Consider the following 24,856-nt stretch of genomic DNA (forward strand, 5'->3'; position numbering starts at 1 on the left):
TTGAACTAATACAGTGTTGGTGGAGCTGTGAACTCATCTAGCCTTTCTGGAGAGCAATTTGAAATTATGCCCAAAGGGCAATAAAAATGTACATACTCTTTGATCCAGCAATACTACTACTACTACTACTACTGGGTCTATACCCTGAAGAGATCATGAAAAAAAGATAAAAACATCACTTGTACAAAAAATTCATTGTGGTAGCAAAGAATTAGAAATTGAGTGAATATATGTATATGTGGTATACGTATGTTATGGAACACTGCTGTTCTATTAGAAACCAGGAGGGATGGGAATTCAGAGAAGCCTGGAAGGATTTGCATGAACTGATGCTAAGCAAGATGAGCAGAACCAAAAGAACACCCTAGCAGCAACATGGGGATGATGATCAACCTTAATGGACTTGCTCATTTTATCAATGCAATAATCACAAACAATGTTAGGGTATCTGTGTTGGAGAATACCATCTGTATCTAAAGAAAGAACTGTGGAGTTTAAACAAAGACCAAAGACTATTACCTTTAATTTTAAAAAAAAGTTATCTTATGAAATTTTGCTATATCTTTTATTTTTTTTTCCTTAAGGATATGATTTCTCTCTCAACACATTGAATTTTGATCAACATATAGCATGGAAACAATGTAAAGACTATCAAACTGCCTTCTGTGAGGGGTGGGGGGAGGGAAGAGAGATTGGGGAGAAATCGTAAAATTAAAAAAAAATTAAAAAAAGAATATAATCCTAGGCAGTGGGACTGGAGATAAAAGGTCAGTTCCAAAATTTGAAAGTGAAAGAATTTATACCTTCTGAGGCAGATCACACTATTTAAGCCAGTCTCCTCACCCTTTAACATTTCAATATAGATGAAATCTAGTTGAAATTAACATCAGGGACAACCTCGAAAGGGAAACATAACTGTGGGAAAATGGAAAGGGACTATAAATCCAGAGATTGACTTTTTGCATGACCTTGGATAAGTCATTGTTAATATCTGGATCTCACAGTGCCTGCATCCATAAAATGAGATGACTGAACTGAATGATAGATAGCTAAGTATCCTTTCAGCTCTAATCATTCATTCATTTCTACTTTGTGCAAGGCACTGAGCAGAAAGCTAAAAATATTTCTCATGGTATCTTTCAAAGTACAAGAAATTTGCAAATTCTAAATAGATTATAATCCAGAAATGATTTTTCATAAATCCACTGTTTGGAATTTGGAACACTTTTTCCCCTAGTTATAATGTTATTATCTATGGTGATTAGATTACCAAGCCAACCAACAAAATCCTAATTAACTCTTGATGTACCCGAAGTATTCTTCTGTTGTTAAGATAGGAGAGAACAAAATACAGAACTACTGATGACAAATATCTATCATGAAGTTTGGAATGCAGACTTGGTTTTCTGTTCTATAAAGAGTTAGGGGGAAAGAAAAAACTGGATGGAATCAACATGCCGGCAGTGGAAAGAGAAGCAAGTGGATTTCCTTGGATTCTATTTAAAAAAAAAAAGAAAGGGACTGACCAAGGAACTTCTCAGACAGAAAACTATTCCTAGGGTTGGTAGATGTAGGAGACTAATTCACATTTTATTATTTCTCACCTTTCTATTTCTACCTTCCCAGCCTTGCTGGAGTCCCCTGTTCCAAAATACTGGAGCTACCACAAATGACCTGAAACAATAAGAGTCTGCTCTCACTGTCAAGTTGCCTCAATAAGGCAAACTGGGGCCATTTACTATGAGCAATTTTTCCTAGGGTTCCTGATAGGCTTTGCAAGTTTTTCCTAAGACCTTGAGACATAGGGTGGACTAGTTTTTCCTGAAGTCCTTATTCATGTATGCTAAATTAGTTTTTCCTTAAAAAGATATTAAAAATCATCCTGAAGACTTAATGGCTTTCTAATAGCTTAAGAACAATATAAAAGCATTCAGAAATTTCTTCTTTGACATTGTTATACCATCATTGCAAATGCAGGAGAGAAACAGCACCCAACATATATGTTGATGCTCCACAAATACCTTAATTTTTCAGTTTCTCAACTGTTTAGTTCCTATGAGCTTCTCACTAAGGTCATATGAAACTTGATCCCATCACCTTCTGTCTCTTCTGGTAGATTGTCCCCATGATCAGACCAGTCTTTCTTACCTTCAGTCTCTACCTATCTACTAACTCTTTCCCTAACTCCTGCCTACAGACCTACTCATGTCTTTCTCATCTTTAAAAAACTGCACAGTCCAAACATTCATTCTAACTTGTATCATACATGTCTCCTAGCCTTCTCAGGTAAACTCCTTGAAAAATCCATTCACATGTTGTACCTCCATGTCTTCTCTTATTCTCTTCTAAAACTTCCTTAATCTAATTTCAAACTTTATCATTCAACTGAAACCACTTTCTCTGAAGTTATCAATAATCATTTAATTGCCAGATCTAATGGTCTTTTCTCAGTCCACATCCTTCTTGACCTTTCTATGGTATTGGAAATAATCAACAATGGTTGGCCCCCTTTCCTAAGTTCTCTTTCTGCCTCCCTTCCTCCCTGCCCTTCTCTGTATCTCTCTCATTTTTCAAGACATTGCTCTTTCCTAGTTCTTTCTGGTTGTTCCTTTTCAATCTCCAACTGGTTCTTCATTACATTATCACATTATCATTAACTATGGGTGTTGCCCAGGGTTCTAACTTGGAACTCCTTTTCTTTCCTATCTATAATGTCTCAGTAATTCTATATTCTCCCAAAACTTCAGTTATCATATATGTAGATGATTCACAGATATCTAGCTCTGATCTCTCCCCGCTAAGCTCTGTCTAGACCCCCAACACCTTTTGGATATCTTAGATCAGATGCTCCATAGGCATCTCAAATTTAACACATTCAAAATAGAACTCATCTTTTCCAAAAACTTTCTCTTCTTAATTTTCCAATCTGTCATCCTCCCAGTCATCCAGCTTACGATATCAATGTCTTCCCCAACTCCTCATTCATTTACCCTACATATTCAATCTATTGATGAATCTTGTTTCTGTTTTCACATCTTGGAACATTTCACCTTATCTCCTCTCATGTAGCCACCACCCTGGTTCAAACTTTCATCACCCTTCCCCACTCTAATCCATCCTCCACCTAACTCAGAGTGATATTTTTAAAACCACAGTCTAGGGGGCAGCTAGGTGGCACAGTGGATAGAGCACTAGCCCTGGAGTCAGGAGGACCTGAGTTCAAATATGGCTTCAAATATAATACTTACCTAGCTATGTGACTTAGGCAAGTCACTGAACCCCATTGCCTTGCAAACTGCCCCCCCCCCGCAAAAAGCACAGGTCTAATCCTGTGATACAACTCAGTTAATTCCAGAATAAATTATAAAGCGATTGACATTTAAAGCTCTTTGTAACCTGACACATCCCTATCTTTCAAATGTTCCTGGACTTTACTCCCCTCCACATCACATCTAGTTCTCTGACTTGGGATGTGTTCAAAGAAGACTACTACCTCTGGCAGGAGGGCTGCCAAACCCTTTTCCGGGCTGCTTTTTCACCTTTGATGTCCACTTGTTCCACCCAACTCCCCATAGTGGCTGAAGAAGCTGTAGGTAGCATACACAGCAGCCCCACCCTGGTAAACCATTTCAGCAGACAGGGTAAATCAAGTTGAAGGTAACTAAGGTCTCAAACTCATTGGAGAGTTAGGGGAGTGTCTACCCATGCAAGTAAAGACCTCCCCTGATGAAATGAGCACATGAGAACAATTTATTCCAACAGCCATGAAGGCAGCTGAAGAGGTGCTATAGAGTGCTTAGAGCTTGGTTAGACCTCAAAGACATCAAGGTCATCCACTGTATCTCAAATCATCACTAATTGTCTTGACTCTGTCTTGCCACTGGACTGTGATGACTTTGTAAGAGAGAATGAGGCCAGTAACTTCATGCAACTCTGCCTCATTTAAATCCAATTTATACTTGAATCAAAAAAAAAAATCATCCACGTTTACCATTTTTGTCTCCTGTGGTAACAGGCAAGTGATGAAGCAGCAGATGCAGATACACTGGGAGTCAAAATGGTGGCCCAGGCCATAGGGTTGTCTCCTCACTGGAAGCAGCAGCAGGATTGAGTAACCCCCTGAGTGTCTAAGCAACTTTTTAAGGATTATACTTGTCACCTCCTGGTGTAAGGAAGGGGCAAAAAAAAGTTGCTTTAAAAAATTGTCTGCTTACCCACCCTGGCCTGTTTTACTGCAACAGGTAGGACTCCCACCATTGTGTCAAATTATAAAAAATTGTATAAAAACTTTTTCAAAGATGAGTCTACTTAGCATTAATACATAGAATGTATATATACTCATAGACAACACAAAATCCAAAAGACCTGAAATATCTACAGTTATTGTTGCAAGAGAATTCAAGATTACATCTAATAGCAGACCTGAGTGGAAGGCTGTCAAATGAAGACCAGATAGCTGAGGTTGGACCTAGATACATGTCTTTTCTGATGTGACCACAATGAAGGTTAAGCTGTGAAACTGCGGTAAGTTTTGTAATCAAAACTACTCTAGTCAACAAGCTTATATGCCTACCACAAGAGTGAATGACAATGTGATTGCCACTTGCAAGAAAATGTGATGCCACCATTATTTTAATGCCTATACTCCCACCATGATGAGGTCAAAAAAATGTTTTATGGAGACCCTTATCATCAATATACCAAATGAGAACAAGCTTATAATTCTGGGTGACTGTAATTGTAGAGTAGACTCAGACTACCAAACATGGCAGGGAGTCCTTGGGAAGAATGGAGTTGGAAACAGCAATGCCATTGGTTAAAACTCATGACCTCATCACAAACACTTTCTGTTTATCTAAATGCAATAAACCTTCCTAGATACATCCTCACAGCAGATACTGGCATCTAATAAACTATGTCAGGGCTGTCCATCCTTACTTTTAAAAGTTTTTTATTGAAACAATATACAATATATTTTGATTTGCCATTTTAGTGAGAGCTCTGCAGTAGCTCAGTTTCATTTACTAAAGCATTTAGTAAACCACAGGGGGCTGAATTTTGGACAGCCCTGGACTATGTGATTGTAAGGAGAAGAGACAGTTCAGATGTGAAAGTGCAGAGTGCTGGATTGATTACTGACTCATACTCTCCAAGCTAAATATTCACATTCAACCAAAGCAGTGGCCCAAAAGCAAAATGACTACAAAAGAATTAAGATCAAGAGATTAATGCTTCTTTGAGTGAGAAAAGTATATTGCTACCTTGGAGGGAAAGTTGAAGCAACACACAGATGGCAACAGTGGAGCAAAAAAGGAGTGGGAGGCTTTCAGAGATTTGGTGTATAGCACAGCATTTGCTCATAAATATCAGAATTCTCAGAGACATCAATTGATGAAAAAGATAAGGAAATACAGAAGCTATTAAATGAAAACTGAGAACTCTACAGCGTCTACCAGCAAGAGAGTTCATCCAATTCTAAGAAGGCAGCATTTAATTCCATCAAAAGTAAAGTACAAGAGAAGCTTAGAGAGATGCATAATTCTTGACTCAGTAAGAAGGCAGATGAAATTCCAATTTATGAATATAGTAACAATCCAAAGTGCTTCTATGAGATCCTGAAGTTCATTTATGGATCAAAGACTTCTCAATTACTCAGTGCTGATGGAGCCACATTGATTAATGATAGGGACATGATCCTGGAGAGATGAGCTGAACATTTCCATAGTATTCTTAACAGACCATCAGTCGTTGACTATCTACCTCAAGTTGAAGTCAGTCCATCCCTAGCTGACATTCCAACTGAAGAACACTTTTTGAATGTCATTAGGTTCCTTTCATGTGGCAAAGCACCTGGTGCAGATTCTATTCCAGTTGAGATTTATAAGGTGGGGGGAATTTATTTCTCATTTAAAAGCTGTGCCCTCATCAGAGAGGGTGCTGTGCTCTCTATGAGAAAGGCAGAACTGAAGTAGCACAAAGGAAATATGAAGTGTAAAAGTTTAGGGAATCTACCCCAGGTGTTCACATAGACTATTTGTGGCAAACCTGTTGTAGAGCATTCTGAGTTCATATTGGTCTGAGCAACCACAGTCAGACATACCACAATTTGACTCTAACATAGTAACGCCATTTTTTTTATCTTTGAGAATGAAGGACAAGAACTACACACACATAACAAAAACTCCACCTATCTCTGATTATGACTTTGGACAGGCTTTCCCTATTCACCTCATGCTTTTAGCTCCCCAGGCTTCCTTCAAGATTCAAACCCTTACCTTCTTTAGGAAGCCTTTCATAGTTACACCTCTAGTCTTCCCTTCTAAGATTACGAGATAGCTTCCTTCTATTTTGTATATATCGTGCACATACCTAATTATTTACATGTTGTCTCTCTCATTAGAATGTGAGTTCCTTGAGTGTATATGGACTGCTATTGCCTTTCTATGTATATCAAACACTTAGTAAATAGTAATAAATACTTGTTGCTCCAAACCAAATTAAAGATGTATCCTTGCTGAATACTGTTTTCTTATTATGACCAAGTAAACTTTCCTTTGTTAGATGGTCTATAAGTGTCTCAGTTCATTCCAGTCCTGCACCTGAACCAGCAGATCTACCTTAGGCATGACCTTTAGTATTTAGCATTAGTTGGCAGGATTAGATTGGAATCAAATCATGATTCTCAGGTCTTTATTCCAAAGGAAAAGGAAAAGGACCTATATATTCAAAAATGTTCATAGCAGCTCTGTTGTGATAGCAAAGATTTGGAAATTGAAGGATTACCCATTCACTGAGGAATAGTAAAACAAGCTGTGGTATATAATTGGGATAGAATACTACTGCATTTTAAGTGAGCCACAGAATTCTTTCTAAAAAACTTGGGAAGATTTGTATGTTCTGATGCAAAGAGAAGTAAGTTAGTTATAATGAACAATAGAACAATACAAGAAAATTCCAAAGAACTTATGATGAAAAATGCTATCCACCTCCAGAGAAAGAACTGATAGAATCTGAATGCAGAGCAAAGTATACTTTTTAAACTTTATTTTTATTGGATCTTGTTTTTTCTTTTAGCAATCTGGCTAATCTAGAAATGTTCTGCATGGCTGCATCTGAAGAATCTTTAGCAAATTACTTGCCTTCTCAAGGAAGGAAGAATGGAGGGAGGAATGGAAGGAGAGAATTTGGAACTCAATTTTTAAAAATGTGTTAAAAATGTTTTTTACAGGGGTGGCTAGGTGGCACAGTGAATAAAGCACCAGCCCTGGAGTCAGGAGTACCTGGGTTCAAATCCAGTCTCAGACACTTAATAATTACCTAGCTGTGTGGCCTTAGGCAAGACACTTAACCCCATTTGCCTTGCAAAAACCTTAAAAAAAATGTTTTTACATATAACTGAGGAAAAAAAAGAAAAAAGTGATTCTCAAGTAAAGGAAGCAGAGCCTTAGATGAATAAATGTCACCACAGGCATCCTGCATTTGCCATGGGTAAAATCCATTCAGTGGAGCAGAGAGGTGGTACCACTGAAACAAGAGGATTGGCTCAGGGAATGCTAAAGGAGGTTGGTGTGGCAGATAAAGATAGTACAATTGAAGTAAGCATTCCCATTAACCAGATTATTAGAATAAGGAAAGTGAAAGTAAATTGTCTCTATATATTCAATAACTAGAGACAGAAATTTTGAGTTTTTTAAGGTCAGTGACCTCTGGCTGAAGACCTAAAGTCAGGAAGACCTGAGTTTAAATGCAGCCTCAGACACTTAGTAGCTGTGTGTCCCTTAGCAAGTCACTTAATCCTGTTTGTCTCAGTTTCTTCATCTGTAAAATGAGCTGGAAAAGGAAAATGTTAAACCAATGTAGGATCTTTGTCAAAGTGAACCCCAAATGGGGTTAAGAAGACACAACTGCAAAAATTGAAGGACAAGAAATCCTAAGGCTGAGGAACAAGTGATGAACTTAATAGCACAAATAAAAAGAGGTAGTGCTGAGATTTTACTGTAGGAGACCTAGAAATCTATCCTGAATGTAAGAAAGCCTTGGGTTAATACTACTTTCACTGAAGGACATATCCAGGGTAGGTAGACTTTCACCACCAAGGAACTGGGAAAGTTGTAGGAGCAGTTTAAAAAAACAGCCTGATGAGTCACTGGATCCATGGCTCCTAAGGGTGGAGTCTGATAGAATCAATTGGAATCCTTCCCTGTAGCAGATTTCTATCAGTTTAAGGACTCACATAATTTACTTTTGCTAAGTCAGATAAAAGTCAATTACAGTTCTCTTAAGGGGATCATTGTTTGCCTTTTTATACATGATTAAGATAAAAAGTTGTATATAGTTAACTTTAAAAAGAATTTCCATTGCAGCTGGTTCACCAATGGTGGTCTGCAAGCAAAGTAAAATTCCTAAAAGATATAGGTTTAGTATTTTAAACTCTAGAAGTCAGGTTGGTATTATCAGAAAATCATCAAAGAATACATCAGTGCACTCCAGATTCCATGGGGAGTTTTTGGAGAGCAGATCATAGAAAAGAGACATCACTAGCTCTTATGCTATTCATTGTAGAGTCAAATGGGAACCTTTGGAGTTGTCTGAGCTTCCCATGTAGCTGAAAACAAATAATACTGGGTCTTACAAGGGGTGGAACTTATTTCTTCCCTACTAATGAAGATGAAAGAGACTAAAGTATTTTGCTATATCAGTTCTCCTTACCACAACTCTGTGACCAGTAAGGATGACAGCCCAAAATTATTACACCAATGGCTGAGACCATTCTTTACATGCTTAATGTGGTAGACTAAGTAACTCAGATCCTGGGTGAGTAATATGAAGTCTTTTTTTCTTTATTCTATGATTGAGACTAAAAAGAAGCAGTTCACTTTCACCTGAGAAGCCAGAATAGCTTTAACATCCCTTTCCAAGGTTACTCAAATACTCCCTCATACTATCATAATCTAATGGACAGAGATCCAAAAGAGACCCCAATTCCAGATAGCATTGATGTCAACTCCTATAATAATAACATAATGATAAATGGACTAAATAAAGCAGAGATTTTAAGATATAAAGTAGCCTATGGGGGGGGGGCAAATGGTTGGGAAATCAACCCTAATAAAATCCTAAATCTAGTCCATTTAGTAAAGAATTGGTAAAAAAAAAAAAACAAAAACAATGGCTAGGAAGAAACCAGGTGACACTGGACACAGTTCAAAACAGATAGGCAGCTGATAAAAAAGGAAGTCCTAATGAACTAATTGGAGTCTTTGTTTTGGAGAGCTCATGTAGTCCACCTATATATCCTGGTGACTTTCATTTACTGAATAATCCAAAAGTCTCTCTCCTTCCAATAGAGCAAATAACAGGCTATAGCCCTGACAGACCTAAAATAGGTCATTTGGCAATCTTTTCCCCCTAGGCCTTGATGACCTCATAGGGTCAAAGCTTTTGGGAGACTGAATTTAAACCAGGCTGAGTAGATCTGTTTGTGGAAACCTAGAAGTGACTATCCTATCCAACAATTATTAGACTTCTGGAGTTTTCAGTGCCACAAATCAGCCCCTCACTATACCATTTTTGAAAAGCAGATGCTCATTTTTATTAGGCCCCAAATGCTACTGAAGAGATAGGGCAATATTACTCATTACTCTTTGTCCAAAGTTGACTGTTATGAGTTGGGTGAGGAAAGATGTTCCCCCCAAAAAAGATAGGATATAGAGGGCCTCTATCATTCAAAATAAATGATAAATTTAAGATTTTGTTTTTATGCATCAATCTGGTATTAGCATCTTTCAAAAGCAGGATGTAATTCTGCCAGAGGCTGAGTGCCACCCTAACCATTATGTCTTCTGATAGACTAAGAGGTTTCCCATTATGAGGTCCTCTTTTTTTCTTGGTTCTCCTATAACTCCACCTGATTTAAGAGAGACATGCATAATTAGACTTTGGCAGACATTAATCCAGTAGCAAGGATACATTGAAAGAAGACAGTCCTGGCAAGTTACCCCAGTGGGCAGAACAGAACAGAACAGAACAGAACAAAACAGAACAGAACAGAACAGAACAGAACAGAACAGAACAGAAAGATGTGTTGCTGGATTATGAGGGAGCCTTAGGGACTTGGTTAAATGAGATCTATATATTGCCTCCTGAGTGGTGACTATGGCTCTAACTCAGTGTTATGGGTACCAAAGGAAACAGGATTAGACAATCAAAAACTACTTTTGTAGGTAGGACAAATGGAGAAATTTTGCCAATCTAAGTTCCATTCATCTATTTATGGGGTATGCCGGTCCTCAAAGATATTATATGCCCTCTGGTGAAGTAAATAATGAGGTCAATGCCATTATGAGAATGTCAGAAAATGGAATCCATTATCATTCTGAATATGGAGGACATGATGTTTTATTGTTGTGGGTATGAAACCACCTCTTATCCCTACTAAGGATGAAGGAATTAAGTCTTCCCAACTGGGTTCCTAATGTAAATTAAAATACCTATCCTGACTGAGCCCATTCCAACTAGCAAAATGTCCTTTTCCCCTGTTTCATAATAAGAGATTTATCCCATCTAAAAAACCAGCTTCTTTATTAGAACATGACTGCCAGGGTTGTGCCCCACCTCCTTTATCCATAAGTTAAGTGTGTGGTAAAGCTCTTAGTCCAACTCTTAGCTCAGACTAGAGCCAGACTCCAGGAAGATTTACCTAATAGAGACAGACTGCTTTTAGACCTAGTTCTGGTCAATTCTCTCCAGTCCTTATTTATTCCATCCCTGGATCACCTATTTAGCTCCCCAGCCCCTCAGAAAACTTCATTCATTCTGATGAAATGGCTCAAGTTCTCTGCAGTTGACAAGTCTTTTTCCTCCTAGACAGTCTGAACAATTCCTTCATAGAAAGGTATCAAAGGGCCAAAGTTGTGGTATTATACAGAAGCTCCTTTTTTTCTAACAAAGGTGGAATGATTTCTGTTTTACTATGACAATTGTACCTGGAGAAAAGGGACCCCCCCCCATAGCTGACTTAGTGGTAATGCTGCATCAGTGAATGAAGATGAGGGTCTTTGCTTAACCCCCATGGCAGAAGAGGACAGCCCCTCAGCAGAGAACTCTAAAAAGGAAAGATTAGGGATTACCCTCTTCCTGTGGAACTCTTAGAAAAAAAGGAGGTTCTGGATGGAGGGCTTAGGAATGTTGAGGAGGTGATAGGAGCAAACAAGTCTATGTATTGATGTTGGCCTTGGGATAAGTTTCATATTGAGTGTTAGTGATTCTGATGGAACTATCATTTGCTCTGTGGCTTTCTGTTTCTGATGCTACTCCTATTGATCATTGTCACTTTATATCATCATAGGGAGCTCCATAATGAATTATTCCAACATCATCCACCACCTAGCAAATTCAGTTTTTGGTTCCTCTGAAGAGACTAGGTGAAGTTTAAGATTTCTGGTCTGACTTTCATTCTCTTCCACATTCTTCCTAATTTAGTGCTTCTTTCTGGGATCATTCCACAGTTTGCTTTGTATTACGGTTCTGGTTTCCTTGTGCTTTCTCTAGTGCTGTCTATTCCTGGTTCCTTGCTCCCTTGCTTAAGGTTTTGTAATAATGGAAGATACATGCCCAAAAAAGTGTTAAATATATATCCATGGACAATATGAAGCCAGAGTATTCTTGAGTGTGACCCAAACCAAATTAAAATTTAATTAGAAAGTACTGAACAAAATAAAAATACAAACATTGGAAATTGAGGGGATGTCTATAAATTGGGGAATGGCTAAACAAATTGTGGTATATGTATGTTATGGAACACTACTGTTCTATTAGAAAACAGGAGGGTTGGGATTTCAGAAAAGCCTGGAAAGATTTGCATGCACTGATGCTGAGTGAGATGAGCAGAACATTGTACACCCTAACAGCAACATGGGGGTGATGATGAACCTTGATGAACTTGCTCATTTCATCAGTGCAATAATTAGGGACAATTTTAGGGTATCTATGAGAATACCATCTGTATCCAGAGAAAGAATTGTAGAGTTTAAACAAAGACCGAAGTTTATTACCTTCAATTTTTTTTAAAAAAAGTTGTCTTGTGTACTATATAATTTTTCTATCTCTAATATTTTACTTTTTCCTCAAGGATATTTTTTTCACTCAACACATTCAATTTTGATCAATGTATAGCATGGAAACAATGTAAAGATTATCAGATTACCTTCTGTGGGGGAATGGGGGAAGGAAAATTGTAAAATTCAAAACCTTACAAAAATGATAGGTAGAAACTACTATTGTATATAATTGGAAAACAAATAAAATATTTATAGATTTAAAAAACAATTTAAAACTGTCAATCTATGACCTACTGGAATACTGACATGAATTAGTGACACCCTTTTCTATTTGAGTTTGATACTACTGCTCTGAAAGACTTTAAGACTTTTCCAAGGTATGAGATATGCTAGAAGCAATTTCTTCTCTGATCCCAGCAACATAGACTAGACTAACTTTTACTAAGTCCCTGCTCTCATGAAGACTAGGCTAATTTTTCCTAAAAATGTATTGACATAATCTGAGACTTAATTGTTTCAGGGGACTAAAGTTTCCTGGTTGATCAAAGGGCAAAAGACAATATATAAGAAATCAAGTCCTTCTTTGACTCCAGCACACCATCATGGCAACTATTTCTTTATTAAATATCATTTACACGTTATCACTAACTAAACTTTTTTTAAACTCTTAGATGGTTTACACATGTCTAGTTTCATTCCAGTCCTACACTGAATCATGGGACTAGTCAAATCTAGTTCATAGTATTTGTCATTAATTGGTAGTATTGGATTAGAATGAATAAATAAAGGGGAGCACAGTAACTTAGATGAAAAACATTTAGGGGTTTCAGTGGTCAATAAGTCCAATATATAACGGTAGACCAAAATGCTATTGTGACTACAGTCTTCATTCAGAATGAGAGAAACTTGATATATTCTACCTAGGTGAGTTCATATGTATGGTTTTTCATGCCACATTTGAGGGAGGGCATTGGTAAACTGGAACAACAAAGAGGAGGGTGACCAGAATGTTTTCAATTTCTTCACATAAGAAACTAGTGAGTTGGACAAAATGAACTGCATGGTAACTTCTGTCCATGAATCAAATACACTAACCTTTTGAAGTTTTTCTAAGAGGTTTATATTTTCTAAATTGGGAGGGAAAACAGTGTAAAAAGAGTATTTACTATATATCTCCCTTCTTCCTTCTTCTCCTTATCTTTGTCACTGACAATTATAGAACACTTTAAGATTTGCAAAGTGCTCCACATTTATAATTTCATTTGAATCTCAGGACAACAATGTATGATCAACAAATATATATATTTTTAATCTTAATGATTTATTTATTTTCACATTATTACAATAATCTTATTGTGAAAGTATACAAAACACTCCCCCGCCCCAAAAAAAGAGAAACCTCAAGAGAAATGAAATAAGAGGGGGAAAAAAGTGTACTTCAGTCTGTGTTCATCAGCTCTTCTCTGGGATGGGTTGCATTCTTCATCATAAGTCCATCAGAGAAGCTGCTTTAATATTTTCCCCTCAGTTGCTATTTTGTTAACTATATTTCCCTCCATTCTGTTCCTCCCCATTCCCATTTATTCTATTCTCTCTCTCTCCTTTCACCCTTGTCCCTCCTGAGAAACCTCTCCCACAATCTTCTCTCTCTTTTATCATTTACTCCCCCTATCCCCTCTTCCCTTGTTCTCTGCCCCCCTTCTCCCATTCCTTTCCTCTCATTTTTCCTCTAGGGCAAGGTAAATTTCTCTACCCTATCAAGTGTGTAATTTCCTCTCTGAGACATTTCTGATGAGAATGAAAGCTCATTCACTCCCCCTCACCTTCCCCCCTTCCTCTCCACTGCAAAAGCTTCATCTTGACTCTATCTTAGCTCAGTCTACCTCTCCTTTCCTTTCTCCCAGTACATTCCTTTATCACCCATTAACTCCATTTTTATACTATATCATTATATTCAGCTCTCTCCTGTTACTTGTCTATACACACACTGCTTCTAATTGCTCTTATAAATGAGAAGATTCATATGAGTTATCAGTATCTTCTCCCCTTGCAGGAATGCATGCAGTTCAATATCATTATAATTATAATTATAATCATTATAATTAGTCCTTCCTGATCACCTTCTCTATACTTCACCTGAGTCTGTACTTGGAGATCAAACTTTCCATTCAGCTCTGGTCATTTCAACGGGAAAGTTTGAAAGTCCCTTGTTTTATGGAAAGTCCATTTTTTCCCCTGAAAGATGTTCAGTTTTGCTAGGTAGTTGATTCTCAGTTGTAATCCAAGCTCTTTTGCCTTCCAAAATGTTATATTCCAAACCCTATAGCCTTTAATACAGACACTGCCAGATCCTGTATAATCCTGACTACAGAGCCACGGAAATTGAATTGTTTCTTTCTGGCTTCTTTGACTTGGGACGTTTGGAATTTGGCTATAATATTCCTGGGTGTTTTTTGGAGGGGGATCTCTTTCAGGAGGTAATGGGTATATTTCTTCAATTTCTAGTTTACCCTCTGTTTCTGGATTTCAGGACAATTTTACTGGAGTATTTCTTGAAAAATGAAGTCTAGTCTCTTTTCCTGGTCATGACTTGGTAGTTGAATAATTTTTAAATTATCTCCCCAGGATCAGTTTTCCAGGTCAGTTGTTTTTTCAATCAAATATTTCACATTTTCTTCTAGTTTTTCATTCATTTGGTTATGAAAACATAAACAAAATTGTTTCTTGATTTCTCACAAAGTCATCAACTTCCTTTAGCTACATTTTATATTTGAAGGAATTATTTTCTTCGGAGAGCTTTTTTTATCTCCTTTTCTATCTGGCCAATTCTGCTTTTTTTTTTTTTTTTTAAGATTTTTCAAGGCAATGGGGTTAAGTGGCTTGCCCAAGGCCACATGGCTAGGTAATTATTAAGTGTCTGCAGTCGGATTTGAACCCAGGTACTCCTGACTCCAAGGCCTGTGCTCTATTCACTGCGCTACCTAGCCGCTCCCCAATTCTGCTTTTTAAGGCATTCTTCTCATTTGCCTTCTGCTTTTTCCATTTGACCTAAATGGTTTTTTGTTATGTTCCAGTTAGACTAGGAGCTCAGGAAGTGTTAGGTTCTTGCCAGCTAGCCTATCCTTACCCAGGCAAACATTGATGGGGTGGGAGATAAGGATGACAAGTTCTCCAAGATCTCCAAGAACTCCAAGATCTCCAAGATCTCTGTTTATTAGACCAAATACAAGTGCTTAAATATCTTCCCCAGTCCCTGGTCCACTCCTACTCCTGTGGCACTCTACAATCAACCAGTAAAACAAGGCTTGGTGCTCGAGGACACCAGGTGATGAAAGTTTACAGTACTACCACATACAACAGTCCCTTACAGTTTTTAAGATATTCCTTTCTTCAGTATTTTTTTGTTATTCCTTTACCAAGCTACTGACTTTGTTTTCATGATTTTCTTGCATTGCTCTCATTTCTCTTCCCAATATTTCCTCTACCTCCCTTACTTGCTCCAAAGTCTTTTTTTGAGCTCATCCATAGCCTGAGATCAATTCCTTTGGTCTTTGGAGTCTTTGGATACAGAAGCATTGACTTCATCATCTTTTGAATGTGTATTTTGATTCTCCATGGGACCAAGGTTATTTTCTTTTTTTGTTTTGTTTTGTTTTTTAGATTTTTCAAGGCAATGGGGTTAAGTGGCTTGCCCAAGTCCACCCACAAAGTTATTTTCTATGGTCAGATTCTTTTTATTCTGTTGTTTGCTCATTTCCTCAACCTATGACCTGATTTACCATACTTCCAAAGTTTTGGGGGTATTTTAAACTTAAATCTTTCAAATTCTTATGAGAGGCTCTTGACTATTCTCTTGTCTGTGCTCTGGTCTATGGATGCCCGGGAGTACTCCCCTCTGCCCTGGAGCTGTGAGAAGGGTCCCTGTTCCTCTATGGTAGTGGGTGCCTAGCCTGCAACCTGGATCTGAATATGTATAAAGCAGCAGAGTCCTGCCCCAGGAATAGCTGAGAGACCACTGTAGTCTCTCTCTACCCCATTACTAACTATGGGCTGAGTGCTCTAGAAGTGATGAGTAACTCCATGGGTTCCTGTGGCTACCCTGTGGCCTATGCTGACTTGGGCTCCTTGCTCACTTTTGTATCAGAGTTCTCCCACCCTCTAAGTCATCCCCAGGGATCCCCAGGCCAAGAGGTCTGGAAACCACTATCCCGCCTTGGACCTAGGAACCCCCAGACACCCTGCAGGTTGTGCTTGGAAGGCTGGCACTAGTTTGCTCCAGTACAGATTTTTTCCAACCCCCAGTGCCAGTGGAACAGGCCTTTCTCATGTATCTACCAAGCTATCTTGGACTGGGAAATTATTTTACTCAGTCTTTCTGTGGGTTATACCCCCTCTAAAATTTAGAGTCATAATTTTATGGCTTTTGGAGCCTTTTTTGGTAAAGAATTTCTGAGAATTCCTACCCTCATGCTGCCATCTTGGCTCTGCCTCCCAACAAATATTTTTTCAGGGCCAAAATATAGCAGGTACTGTGCTAGGTGGAGGGTTACCTGAAGTAAGGTAGTGTTACAGGCAAGAGAGTAGTCAAGAGCCTCTTATAAGAAGTTGAAAGAATTAATTTTAAAACATACCCCAAACTTTGGAAGTGTGTTACAGGTATTTCAATTTTATATTTGAGGAAACTAAAGCTCAGATATGACTTGCCCGTTATAAAAACAACTATTGAGTATTGATGGTAGTCTTCCCAACTTCAAATGCACTATTTTATTCACTAAATCATATGCTTTATAGCCACAGAATTTTTTGGTGAAAAGTTCTCAGCAATCATCAGAATTAAGCAGTACCAGAAAAAGAATTCCCACTACAGCATATATAACTAATGAACTTTTTTTCTTCAAGGAGAAAGAACTCAGTACCTCGTGAAGCAGTTCATTCTACTTACAGATAGCTCCTGTTTTTGTTAACTTTTCTTTAACATCAGGCATATATTTGTCTCTTTGCTGCTTCCTCTTTTAATTCCTGATCCTGTCCTAGAGGATCAAACAGAATAAATTCAATCCCCCTTTCACATGATAGTCTTTTAGATGCTTGAAGGAAGCTATCATAGCTCTCTAAGTCTTATCTTCTCTAGGCTAAATACCCACAGCTTCTACAATTTATTTTGAAATGATATGGATTCATCACAATGCCTCCTTATCCTTTATCCAGTCCTAATATTGAACTGGAGCCATTAGAAATGGCCTTTTATTATCACAATCATTGACTGATTAAGTTACTAACTAAAATTAGTGATAGTAAATTAGATTGTGATTCAAGTCTAAGAGAAGGAAGTAAAAAATGTGGTCCATGAATCAGGTATGGGAAAGAAACTTTATTCCTAAAAACAAAAAGAAATGCTAAAGTCAGAAAACTTAGAAACATAAATTATCAGAATGAACTAAGTAGGACTCACTAACTTAACTTTCAACTAGTTACAATCTGTTAGGAGGCTAATATTTAGTCCCATCAATAGATAAAGTAGATTTGTAAGACTAATGATGAGGCATTTTACATTTCAGTTTGGCACTAAATTAACATTCCAATGCAAATCCAAACCCCTCCTGAACTGTTCTCATCAATGCCACCATTCCCATGTGGACACTGATGCTATGGCCTTCTTGGGACCTTCTAAACTCATAGGTATTTCCAAGCCTGGAAACATTCATTTGGATATTTTTCCTTGTTCATCTACCCAGGAAACAAAATACAATAGAGGCAGCCTAACCCAGGCTCAGGCTTATAGGTCAGTACATATGCCCAAAGCCACCTGGAGTTCTAATAGGATTTAAGGGCAATTGTCACTCCCCCTAGGAAACAGCTTAAAGCATCCACACACATCAGTCAGAATGAAAGAGAAAGGCAAAGGGGCCTCTTGAGCACATCTGTCTTCATTGCCCATTCTTGGGATTCTTTGACATCTCAAATTATGATTCCTTTAGCTCTGAGTCAAACATGACCAGAATCCAGTCCCAACATTCTGTCATGGTCAGTCAGAAGTAGACCAGGAATATCGGCATATATTCTGTTCAATCCACATTACACAAGGAAATACAGAGTCTCAATTCTAGGCCATTTGAAGGATTTGGGGATAAAGTGGCTTAAAGTAGATTCCCAGATGTTGATGATTCAGATCCATGTAATGATTACATTTTTATATCTCATTTTTAAAAATTACAGATTATTAGCTCTATTTTTAGTCAATAATCACTGTCAAAAAACTTAGGCGAGCTTTTTCGCCTGTCCAGCCATCGTGGTAGAAGCTTGGCTGTCATCTCATCATCATGTCCTCTCATAAAACATTCAGAATCAAGAGGTTCCTGGCCAAGAAACAGAAGCAGAATCGTCCCATTCCCCAGTGGATTTGGATGAAAACTGGCAATAAGATCAGGTACAACTCAAAGAGGAGACACTGGAGAAGGACCAAGCTCGGGTTATAAAGAATGGCCAGGGAAATGAAAGTCATTCTACACCAAGACCACGTCCCCCTCCCTTACCATTGCATCCATCCATCCACCCATTCATTCATTCATTCATTCATCCATCCATCCATCACTTAAATCACCTCATTGCCCCCAATAAGAAGTAACTACTACTGCTGCCCCTCCCATTTTGGAAACCTGTCTGCCAAAGTACACAAAGAAAACCCCCAGCAAAGTATTCGACTTGTCTTGCCCTTGAATGTCTTCATCTCTTGCATCCATTCGTTCGGTAAACTGTGTATTGTGATATAGTTTCAATTACTGTTCTCTCCATCTGTGTGTGGCATTCGTCTGTTTGAGGTTATGCTTAAGAGGCAGAGATCAACCCGCAACAAGTTATTCCTGTCAAGAAAAACCAAGCTCAAGCCCTGCCTCAAACAGGCCTTCACAATAACCTCTCTGTGTTTTGTTTTGTGTTCTAAGGAGTTAGAAGAGAGCACCTACCTCACAGGGTTGTTGTGGGGATCTAGGATTTGCAAGCCTTCAGTGGAAGCCTCCAGTGCTTCTAATCCGGAGCTGTCTCAACCAGATTACGCGCAGCTGACTGTGGTCATTTCTCTAACTCCCAGTCAGAGAAGTAGCCTGTTTGACCCCCTGCTTATTTCACACAATAAGCCGTCTTCGTTCCTTGTTGGGAGGTGGTCAATTAAGTGTTGGCAACTTTCTTAAAAGTTGTCAGTTATTTGTATGTTTGGGAAAGCCCAACCTTTTTGTTAGGAACTAGACCTGGTCCAGGTGAATGGCTTCATAATTTTCTGAAGATGCAATTCTGCTAATAAAGGGCTTCTACAAAAAAAAAACAAAAACCTTAGACGAACTTCAAAATTTAGTTTACTGATGTAAAAGTCAATCTTGGCTTAATTCTTGGCTTAATTTTTAAGTCATGGACATATATAAAGCTTTATTCAGGATTTGAGAAATGACTAAAATATTTAACATCAATATACCCATCACAGGCATTTTGTCTAGCCTGCATGACTCTTCTCAGACTGGGCAGAAACCCACCTCATTAGCAGGCACACCCACAACTGGAAACAATTTTACAGACTACTCCCGGAGGGAGCTTTTCTGTTTGTAGAGAAAATCTTGCAATGCATCAGTGTGTCCAGTGTGTGGGTATGATACAAGAACATGGAGTTCTCTTCACGAAGTCTCTCCAAAGCAGTGTGAGCTGCGCAGCACACAGTTTCATCATTCAACAACTTATTGCTTATTCCAACAGCCACTGTTTGAGATCCTCAATTCCTACCATTTTTCATGTACATTCATTTAGTTTCTGTGCCTATAGAAAAAGCCTGCAGGAAAAGTTTCTGTGCCTATAGAAAAAGCCTGCAGGAAAAGAAAAAGGTGTAGGCACCATTCTTCCAATATCCTCCTTTATGCTCAACTTAGCCACAGTTTAAAATCACCCAATCCTATGGGGTTGGGTTTTGTTTTTTAATCCTTTCCCAACTCCAAAACTTTCTGGAATGGGCCCATACTCCCAACCTAGTATTAATTTATTATTATAATCTCCATCTAGTGAATAATTTGCCATTCCTGTAACTCACCTAAGAGAACATGAGCATTTATGAATATACATCACAAACATCATAAATTAGCATATATCTTACAAAAAGAAAATCAACTCAACTAAATAGCACAATGTACATTCAGGTGCTTAATACATAGAATTCATATTAGTGAATATATATATATATATATATATATATATATATACACACACAGCATATATAGTACTGTTAGACAATAATAACTATCACTTATAATATATTAAGGCATAAGTTTAATGAAATGCATAATGCATACATATGCCCCCAAGGAGTAAGATATTGTTATTGCATATTAACATGTATAGGAAAAAACCAAAAACATGAACATATTTACATATTCTTTCATGTACAGCAAAGAATGATGTATATGATATAGGTCATATACAACACATAACATGTTGTGGTTATATACAAAGCATTATCACATGTACTTCAGTCATAAATCTCATGTGACTATGTGTATAACTATTTCTGTTTTTCCTTAAGCATCATAAGTAAGCTTAATTAATAAATTAATAGGCCTGAAATTTCCATAACTTCCTGGGTTTGTAGTCATCCCAGGTAGCCAACACCCTCTAAGGTCCAGGATTGACCTCAGTGGCCTACAGAGGCAGACCCCAACTAAAGAAGATCAGGGTGAACTTCCTGATTTAACTTTAACACTTTGAATGAATTAATTGAGGACTGTGTTTAGCAGTTATTTGAACTGACCAATGACAAAGAAAATGAAAGATTAGTTTATATTACTCATTTTTTTTTTAGGTTTTTGCAAGGCAAATGGGGTTAAGTGGCTTGCCCAAGGCCACACAGCTACGTAATTATTGTCTGAGACCAGATTTGAACCCAGGTACTCCTGACTCCAGGGCCGATGCTTTATCCCACCTAGCTGCCCCTATATTACTTATTAAAACATCCATAGCATTCAGGTTTTCCATGAATAGGCTATTATTGCAATCAAGGCTCTAGAAGAAACCTGATTGGAAGTGACAAATCCTGAAGAAGACTAGATAACAATAATATAAAGGGCACAAAAGGACATACAGATGTTTATTTATGTGAAGTGGAACAAGATAATACAAGTATCAAAACATTTGAAGACAAAGTATATTTGAAAGCAAGCATACAAATTCATCCTGATCAAGAAAGAAGGCTGCAGCAGAATAAATCAAGTGAAAAACCACTTAGAAGAATTATTGAATATTGAAACAACAGGATAATTTTTGAAATTTTTTCAAGTTGACTTAATTTCCTCTGGTATATAATTTTTCCAACTCATTAAAAAAGAAAAAAAATAACCAAGGAAAATCTGTGTCCAGCATGACACCAACATTAAGGACTATAGTTTCAGTAGTTCTCTTGTATACATATATGCCAATTATTGTGGGAAATAGTTTTAAAAAATTATGAAACTATAATTTGGTATTTGCATATGTAAAGGAAGAAGTTTCCCTACTGAAAAAATTTCATGAAAAAAATCTAAAGAGGACAAATTTATTTAGTACTAAAATATTTGGAATGATATGAAATTGAAGAACATAATATGTCATTAACTTCTTTCTTTTCAATAAAGAATATACAACACATACCAAGTGAAATTATATTTTATATCATAAGGTTACTATTTGTGTTTTTTGCATTTAGCTATTTTAGATATATCTGGGTTACTAAAGGTATACACAATAAAACAACATGAATATCTCTTTTAATATCTGATTCATGAATAAGTAAATCATGAAAGATGTGAAACATAAATCAAATTTTCACCCTTTAAAACAAAAAATTAAATGTGAACATGAAATATATGTAAATGCACATGCATATACATGTATATGATATAAGATATTGGTCTAAGACTAATTTCTGCCAGATGGCTTTCCAGTTTTTCAAGCAGTTTGTTTTATCAAATAGGGAGCTCAATTGAATAAATTTCAAACTGATTAAATGAACAGATCCAAAAAGTATTTCTTTTTTTTTTTTAAGTTTTGCAAAGTAAAAGCAGCTGTCACTGCAGAGGCTGGATTTGAAGTCAGGTCCTCCTGATTCCAGGGCTGATGCTCTATCCACTGTGCAACCTAGCTGCCCCCCAAAAGTATTTCTTAATGGATCAATGTGAACTTACAGGATAGCTGCTGTAAACATTGTATGTTTACTGGATTTAACATTGACCCTGTACTGTTCAATTTTTATCTACAACACAAATTAAGATATAACCAATTTCACAAATAATGGATGGGGAAGTCGATTAGATAACAGTTCCTTTGAAAAAATTATCTGAGTTTTTTAGTGGACATGTCATGAGTTAACAAGTATAAACATGGCAGTCCAAAAAAAGCTAAGAAATCTTGTAGGAGTTTTTGGAAGAGAGCAAAAAGAAACCCCAATTATTTCTGCTAAAAATAAAATCAGGTCAGTGCCATACCAATCAAACTACCAAATAATTATTTTACTGCACTAGAAAAAATAGTAACAAAATTCATCTGGAGCAACAAAAGGTCAAGAATATTTTTTTTTGTTTTGTTTTTAGGGGGTTTTTTTGCAAGGCAAATGGGGTTAAGTGACTTGCCCAAGGCCACACAGCTAGGTCATTATTAAGTGTTTGAGACCAGATTTGAACCCAGGTACTCCTGACTCCAGGACCAGTGCTTTATCCACTGTGCCACCCAGCTGCCCCTAAAAGGTCAAGAATATTAAGGGAACTGTTGAAAACAATGTAAAGAAAGGTGACCTAGCTCTATCAAATCTAAAACTATTTTATAAATGGTTTAATGTCTAGGGTTCTTACTCTCATTAGACTGCTTATGAACTTATGTGATCAGTTCTGAGCCCCATATAGAAAGTTGGATCATTATATGCAGAAGGTAACAGAATGGTCCTGTACAATATGCCTATGAGAACTCTGAGGTTGAGGATGCTCAAATAGGGACAGGTTCACTGGCTTCATATATTTGTTTGGGTGTCATGAAATGTCAGGAATCATACTTGTTCTGTCTGGTCTCAGAGCAGATCTAGAAACCACTGGTAGAAGTCAGAAAGAAGCAGATTCAGGATTATTATGAGGAAAAAATCTCTTAACCAGAGGTTGTCCAAAATGGACTGGATAGCCTAGGAGAGGCAGTAGGTTCCTTCTGTTGGAGATCTTTAACTTTGGGCAATGGTAAGAAAGATTCTTATTTACATATAGGTAAATAGATGAACTGATTGAATTTTGGATTTCTTAATTTCTCTGGATTAGTGATGGTCGAAGTTGACAGTCTTTGTGGAATGCCAACAAGTGGGGAAGACTACCTGTAAGGTAGTCTCACAGGAAAAGGAATCTCACATCAAAAAATGAACAGTTCATAAAGATTCCTTTGGGAGTTCAGGAAAACTGTTAATGCCACCCTTATACTCAAGTTTGCTAATCAGAAGATTTCTGGCTCTACTTCCAGGAATAGCAAAGGACTGTGTGACAGAATATGTCAACCTTTTACTGGCCCACAGTCAAGATGAAATCACCTGGTGGATTGTGACCTGCTCCCTTTTAGCCTTCATGGCCTTGTGGTAAATCTCTCCCTGTCCACCTGAACTACTGCACCACAGGCAATGTAGAGGATATTGGGTTCTATTTCACACAATATTCAGAAGTGAGGCCTTTGGGGAAAAGTTTCTTACTTATTAAAAAGTGATGATTCAGGGGCAGCTAGGTGGCATAGTGGATACAGCACCGGCCCTGGAGTCAGGAGTACCTGAGCTCAAATCCGGTCTCAGACACTTAATAATTACCTAGCTGTGTGGCCTTGGGCAAGCCACTTAACCCCATTTGCCTTGCAAAACAAAACAAAACAAAAAAAAAAAGTGATGATTCTGCAGCATAGTGATATCACCAGGAAAAGCATTCTGGGTGAAGAGATTCTACAAAATACAGTGAATTAGAAAAAGCTGTACAGTCAGTGGTGTGTGTGGTGTAAGTGGAAGAATTAAGAGGCTGTAGGAATGATAGGAGTATGTGGGTAAAGCTGGGAGGACAGTGATCATGGTCATAATCAAAATGTATTCTGAATATCATATCTAGAATATGAGGATGAAAACAGAACTGAGAAATAAGCTGCCAATATTCTTCAGTTTTCCCCTAATGGAAAGACCTCAAGCAACAGATGTATATTTACATATGCAAATCTCCATCTCTAGGTTTATGATTGCAAAGCAATTGTGTTCTAGCTCTTTGCTGGGAAATTTAAGGAAGTACATTATAACTCCTCTAAAGGTGAAGATTTTGCCACACTTTGTGTATGTGTTAAGAATGTTTCTTACTTGATTCACTTTCCAGATAATTTATGTTTCTTTGTGTTTTAATTATATCCCTTTTCCTACTGAATGTTTGCATCTTTGGTATGCTTAGTAATAGCATGACCTAATATATGAGGGCAATTGGATGTTGGAATATTTATCACTCCCTAAGAGTATGCCAAACCTAGGTATAGTTTAAAAAATATGCAAGAGGAGTTGCCAGTGCAGTCTGAGTAGTACTGAGTTTAGCCCGATCCTATTTGCCAAGACATGAAGGTCCACTCAGGCAAAATCACCAATGGACTGGTTTAATGTCACTAGAGATAAATAGACAATGCGATTCTTTCTTCCACTCCCATACCCAGATCAATCATTCTTCACTTCTTGTCCTATGGTTCATCTATTTAAACTTGGCTATGGTAGACTATGGCCTGGATCCTCCTCTGGAGTTGTAGGACTT

At 37.6% G+C, this 24,856-nt stretch overlaps 1 protein-coding gene across 1 annotated transcript; it reads left to right on the forward strand.

Annotated features, from left to right (window-relative positions):
• The first annotated feature begins 18,356 nt into the window (after positions 1–18,356).
• On the forward strand, positions 18,357–18,568 carry LOC141519156 (large ribosomal subunit protein eL39-like). The gene has a single exon (XM_074231560.1). It carries the CDS (start codon positions 18,380–18,382, stop codon positions 18,533–18,535), a length of 156 nt encoding a protein of 51 aa, XP_074087661.1. The 5' UTR covers positions 18,357–18,379; the 3' UTR covers positions 18,536–18,568.
• Positions 18,569–24,856: the final 6,288 nt, after the last annotated feature.

The sequence above is a fragment of the Macrotis lagotis genome, chromosome 1 (genome assembly GCF_037893015.1).
Source record: "Macrotis lagotis isolate mMagLag1 chromosome 1, bilby.v1.9.chrom.fasta, whole genome shotgun sequence".
Taxonomy (NCBI): Eukaryota; Metazoa; Chordata; class Mammalia; order Peramelemorphia; family Peramelidae; genus Macrotis; species Macrotis lagotis.

Coding starts and splice junctions, on each gene's coding strand:
- LOC141519156 (XM_074231560.1), top strand. CDS start 18,380: ATGTCCTCTCATAAAACATTCAGAATCAAGAGGTTCCTGGCCAAGAAA.